This window comes from Psittacula echo (genome assembly GCF_963264785.1).
Source record: "Psittacula echo genome assembly, chromosome: 19".
Lineage (NCBI taxonomy): Eukaryota > Metazoa > Chordata > Aves > Psittaciformes > Psittacidae > Psittacula > Psittacula echo.
The window spans coordinates 1,570,477-1,576,536 of record NC_137755.1 but is presented as its reverse complement, the minus strand read 5'-3'; the positions used below and the strand labels follow the sequence as shown (position 1 = coordinate 1,576,536).

General features: G+C 56.9%; 1 protein-coding gene across 1 annotated transcript; it reads right to left on the bottom strand.

The window, feature by feature from the left end:
- Positions 1–183: 183 nt before the first annotated feature.
- SALL2 (spalt like transcription factor 2) lies at positions 184–5,438 on the bottom strand (the record flags this gene model as incomplete). The annotated part of the gene is made up of 2 exons (XM_080631903.1): positions 184–303; positions 1,890–5,438. 2 exons carry the CDS (start codon positions 5,436–5,438, stop codon positions 184–186), a joined length of 3,669 nt encoding a protein of 1,222 aa, XP_080488029.1.
- Between the last annotated feature and the right edge of the window lie 622 nt (positions 5,439–6,060).

Below are 6,060 nucleotides of genomic sequence, written 5' to 3'. Positions count from 1 at the left end.
GCGGCCATCTTGCGCACCGTCTCCATAGCAACGGCCGCCATTTTGTCCCCAGTAAGCACAGCGGAGGGGCGGGGGGGGGGGGGCGGCTGTTTAATGGCTTTAATGGCCTAAACTATGGTTATGGGGGGGGGGTTTGGGGTGCAGGGGGGGGGTTTGGGGGGGTCTCCATCCCCCCCCATTGCCTTACTCGTCCCCCTCCGCCTCCTTGGGGGGGTCCCCGTCCACCGGAGCCCCCCCCTCGTCTTCACTGGGGGTCCCCAAGGGGGCTCTGGGGGGTGCCGATGGTGTCCATGGGGGGGGGACCTGTGGGGAGAGGGGAGGGGGGGTTTCAGCGCTGCTGTGCCTCGGTTTCCCCCCCCATTCGCTTCCATTCCCCCCCCCCCTTTTCCCCTCATTCCCGATGGATTTTCCTGACATTCCCTCGTTTTCTCCCCTTTTTTCCCCTCTTTCCCACCAAATTCCTTCATTTTCCCCACCATTTCCCCCGATTTCCCTGCATTTTCCCCAATTTCCCCCAAATTTCCCCAATTTCCCCCAAATTTCCTCAGTTTCCCCACGCTTTCCCCAATTTCCCTTAAATTTCCTCATTTTCCCCGCAATTCCCACAAATTTCCCAAATTTCCCCCAAATTTCCTCGGTTTCCCCACAATTTCCCCCAATTTCCCTTAAATTTCCCCATTTCCCCTCAAATTCTATCCGTTTCCCCACAATTTCCCCAATTTCCCTGAAATTTCCACCAATTTCCCTTAAATTTCCTCATTTTCCCCCTAATTCCCGCAAATTTCCCCAAATTTCACCCAGATTTCCTCGGTTTCCCCACAATTTCCCCCATTTCCCCCCAATTTTCCTTCATTTCTCCCCAATTTCCCGCAATTTCACCCATTTTTCCTTTCTTTCTCCCAAATTTCCCCAAAATTCAATAATTCCCTGAAATTTCACCCATTTTTCCTTAGTTTCCATAAATTTTCCTTCATCTCCTCCAAATTTCCTCCAATTTTCACCCCATTTCCCCATTTCTTGTTCATTTCCCCCCTTTTTCCTTCATTGCCTCCAAATCCCACCCAAATCCCACCGAAATTTCAAATTCCACTCAATTCCACCCAAATTCACCTAAACTTCACCCAAATTTCAACCAAATCCCACCCAATTTCACCCGAATCCCACCCAATTTCCCCCAAATTCCACCCAACTTCACGCAAATTCACCCAAATCTCCCAAAATTTCCCCCAAATCCCCCCAATTCCCCCCAATTCCACCCAATTCTACCGAAATCCCACCCCATTTCCCCAAATTTCACCCAACTCCTACCCTAATTCCACCCAAATTCCCCCCAAATCCCCCCAAATCCCACCCAAATTTCACCCAATTCCACCCAGATCCCTCCCAATTTCCCAATTTCACCCAAATTGCTCCCAATTCCCCCCAAATCCCACCCAAATTTCACCCAATTCCACCCAAATACCACCCGATTTCCCAATTTCACCCAAATTGCCCCCAATTCCACCCAATTCTACCCAAATTCCACCCAATTTCCCCCAATTCCACCCAATTCCACCCAAATACCACCCAAATTCCCAATTTCACCCAAATTCCCCCCAATTCCCCCCGAATCCCACCCAAATTCCCCCCAATTCCACCCAAATCCCACCCAATTTCCCAATTTCACCCAAATTCCCCCCAATTCCGCCCAAATCCCACCCAAATCCCACCCAATTTCCCCCAATCCCACCCAATTCCACCCAAATCCCACCCAAATTCCTCCCAATTTCACCGAATTTCCCCTCAATTCTACCCAAATTCCCCCCAATTCCACCCAATTCCCCCCAAATTCCCAATTCCCCCCCAATTCCCCCCAATTCCCCCCCTTTCCCCCCCCATCCCCCTCTTACCTCCCCTTCCTCCTCCCTTCCTCCTCCTCCTCCTGCGGCCTCCTCCCCGCGCTCCCCGCGCCGCCGCAGCCCCCCCAGGCACAGGGGGCAGGAGCCGGGGGGCAGCGGGGGGGCCCCCCCTTGGTGCGCCCCACACCGGGCCCTCCATGTAGTACCCAGGAGCCTCCACGCGCGGCGGCACCGGTGCCGGTGGGCGTCCATTGGCGGCGATGGCGATGGCGGTGATGGCGATGATGATGGTGATGGTGATGATGGGGGGGGGTCGAGCTTCTCCACCAGTTGTTGGAGCTTGGAGGTCTCCGAGGCGCGGGGGGGGGGGAAGAGGGGCCACGGAGGCGGGGGGGGGGCGTTGTCGTCACCGGACAACAGCCGGAGCTTGTGGAAGGCGGCGAGGGTGAGGTGGGGGCTCCCATTGAGCTGGTGGGTGCCCACGTTGACTTGGTGGGTGCCCATGTTGACCTGATGGGTGCTTGGGTTGACCTGATGGGTGCCCACGTTGACCTGTTGGGTGCCCACGTTGACCTGTTGGGTGCCCGGGTTGACCTGTTGGGTGCCCATGTTGACCTGTTGGGTGCCCACGTTGACCTGTTGGGTGCCCGGGTTGACCTGTTGGGTGCCCATGTTGACCTGTTGGGTGCCCGGGTTGACCTGTTGGGTGCCCACGTTGACCTGTTGGGTGCCCACCTTGACCTGATGGGTGCCCATGTTGACTTGATGGGTGCTTGGGTTGACTTGATGGGTGCTTGGGTTGACCTTTTGGGTGCCCATGTTGACCTGTTGGGTGCCCACATTGAGCTGTTGGGTGCCCACATTGACTTGATGGGTGCTTGGGTTGACCTGATGGGTGCCCACATTGACTTGATGGGTGCTTGGGTTGACCTGATGGGTGCTTGGGTTGACCTGTTGGGTGCTTGGATTGACGTGATGGGTGCCCACATTGACTTGATGGGTGTCCACGTTGAGCTGGTGGGTGCTTGGGTTGATGGGTTGGGTGCTTGGCTTGACCTGTTGGGTGCTTGGCTTGACCTGTTGGGTGCCCACGTTGACCTGTTGGGTGCTTGGGTTGACCTTTTGGGTGCCCACGTTGACTTGATGGGTGCTTGGATTGACCTGTTGGGTGCCCACGTTGACTTGATGGGTGCTTGGATTGACCTGTTGGGTGCCCACGTTGACCTGTTGGGTGCTTGGCTTGACCTGTTGGGTGCCCACGTTGACTTGATGGGTGCTTGGATTGACCTGTTGGGTGCCCACGTTGACCTGTTGCGTGCTTGGGTTGATGGGTTGGGTGCTCACGTTGAGCTGTTGGGTGCCCACGCTGACTTGATGGGTGCTTGGGCTGACCTGTTGGGTGCTTGGGTTGATGGGTTGGGTGCCCACGTTGACCTGATGGGTGCTCACATTGACTTGTTGGGTGCTCCCATTGAGCTGCTGGGTGCTTGGGTCGACCTGGCGGGTGCCCGTGTTGACTTGTTGGGTGCCCATGTTGACCTGGTGGGTGCTTGGGTTCATGGGTTGGGTGCTCACGTTGACCTCATGGGTGCTTGGGTTGACCTGGTGGGTGCCCACATTGACTTGATGGGTGCTCCCATTGACCTGTTGGGTGCCCACATTGACCTGTTGGGTGCCCACATGGACCTGTTGGGTGCTCCCATTGACCTGTTGGGTGCCCACACTGACCTCTTGGGTGCCCACATTGACCTGTTGGGTGCCCACACTGACCTCTTGGGTGCCCACATGGCCTTGGCTGGCCCCACCATGATGCTGAGCGCCCACGTTGACCTCTTGGGCACCCACCTTGACTTCTTGGGTGCTCCCATTGACCTCCTGAGCACCCACATCGACCACTTGCTTGCTCCCATTGAGATCAGGAGTGGCCACGTCGACCTCTTGGTTGCCCGCATTGACGTGGTTGCTCCCATTGAGCGGTTGGGTGGCCCCATTGAGCGGCTGGGTGGCCCCATTGAGTGGTTGGGTGGCCCCATTGACTTGGTTGCCTCCATTGAGTGGTTGGTTGCCCCCATTGACCTGTTGGTTGCTCCCACTGACTTGCTTGCCCCCTTTGACTTGGTTGCCCCCATTGCCCTCTAGGTTGCCCCCATTGACTTGGTTGCCCCCATTGCCTTGTTGGTTGCTCCCATTGAGTGGTTGGTTGCTCCCACTGACTTGGTTGCCCCTATTGAGTGGTTGGCTGCCCGCATTGACTTGGTTGCCTCCGTTGACTTGGTTGCCCACATTGAGTGGTTGGTTGCCCCCATTGACTTGGTTGCCCCCATTGCCTTGTTGGTTGCCCCCATTGACTTGGTTGCCCACATTGACTTGGTTGCCTCCATTGAGTGGTTGGTTGCCCACATTGAGTGGTTGGTTGCCCCCATTGCTTTGGTTGCCTCCATTGACTTGGTTGCCGCCATTAAGTGGTTGGTTGCCCCCATTGACTTGGTTGCCCACATTGACCTGTTGGTTGCTCCCATTGACTTGCTTGCCCCCGTTGGCTTGGCTGCCCCCATTGCCCTGTTGGTTGCCCCCATTGACTTGATTGCCCCTGTTGACTTGGTTGCCCACATTGACTTGGTTGCCCCCGCTGACTTGGTTGCCTCCATTGAGTAGTTGGTTGCCCACATTGAGTGGTTGGTTGCCCCCGTTGACTTGGTTGCCCCCATTGAGTGCTTGGTTGCCCCCATTGACTTGGTTGCCCCCATTGAGTGGTTGGTTGCCCGCGTTGACTTGGTTGCCCCCATTGAGTGCTTGGTTGCCCCCATTGACTTGGTTGCCCCCATTGAGTGCTTGGTTGCCCCCGTTGACTTGGTTGCCTCCATTGAGTGGTTGGTTGCCCGCGTTGACTTGGTTGCCCCCATTGAGTGGTTGGTTGCCCGCGTTGACTTGGTTGCCTCCATTGAGTGGTTGGTTGCCCCCGTTGACTTGGTTGCCTCCATTGAGTGGTTGGTTGCCCGCGTTGACTTGGTTGCCCCCATTGACTTGGTTGCCCACACTGACTTGGTTGCCCCCATTGACTTGGTTGCCCCCATTGCCCTGCTGGTTGCCCGCGTTGCCCTGCCGGCCTCCCCCGCGGGGCGGCAGGAGGAAGTCGAGGTGCTGCGGCACGGGGTGCGGGTTCATGGCCACGTGCGGGTAGCGCTCGCGGTGCCGGTGGAAGTGCACCTTGAGGTTGCCGCGCGTGGTGAAGCGGTTGCCGCACACGGTGCACTTGTAGGGCCGCTCGCCCGTGTGCGAGCGCAGGTGGATCTGCCGCGCGCTGGCGCTGCCGAAGGCCTTGCCGCACACGCCGCACTCGCGCCGCGGCGCCGGCGCCGGCGGCGCGTGGAAGGCAGGAAGGAGGTGGAAGAAAGGGGGTTTAGGGGGCAGGAGGTGGCTCTTGGGGGGCTGGAGGGTGCCCAAGAGGAGGACCTGGCGGCAAATGTCCTCGGTCAACTGGAGCTGGTGGAGCTGGCGCTGCTGCAGGACCCGGAGCTCCTCCAGGATGAGGGGCAGGTTCAAGGGGGGGGCCAAGGGACGCGGAGGGCTCGGCGGGGGGCGGCGCGGGTCGGGGTCCATGGCGAGGGGGGGAGCTGCAGGGAGGAAACGGGGGGGGGGGGGGGTGGCACCGAAAGCGGGGGGTTAGGGCCAAGAAGGGGGTGGTTGAGCCCCGAGATTAGGGGGTTTAGCCCCAAAGTTAGGGGGTTTAGCCCCAAAATTAGGGGGTTTAGCCCCAAAATTAGGTGTTTTACCCCCAAAATTAAGGGTTAGACACCAAAATTAGGTGGTTTACCCCCAAAATTAGGTGGTTTACCCCCAAAATTAAGGGTTAGACACCAAAATTAGGCGGTTTACCCCCAAAGTTAGGTGGTTTACCCCCAAAATTAAGGGTTAGACACCAAAATTAGGTGGTTTACCCCCAAAATTAAGGGTTAGACACCAAAATTAGGTGGTTTACCCCCAAAATTAGGTGGTTTACCCCCAAAATCAGCTGGTTTACCCCCAAAATTAAGGGTTAGACACCAAAATTAGGTGGTTTACCCCCAAAATTAGGTGGTTTACCCCCCAAATCACGGGTTAGACACCAAAATTAGGTGGTTTACGCCCAAAATTAGGTGGTTTACCCCCAAAATCAGCTGGTTTACCCCCAAAATTAAGGGTTAGACACCAAAAATAGGTGGTTTACACCCAAAATTAGGGG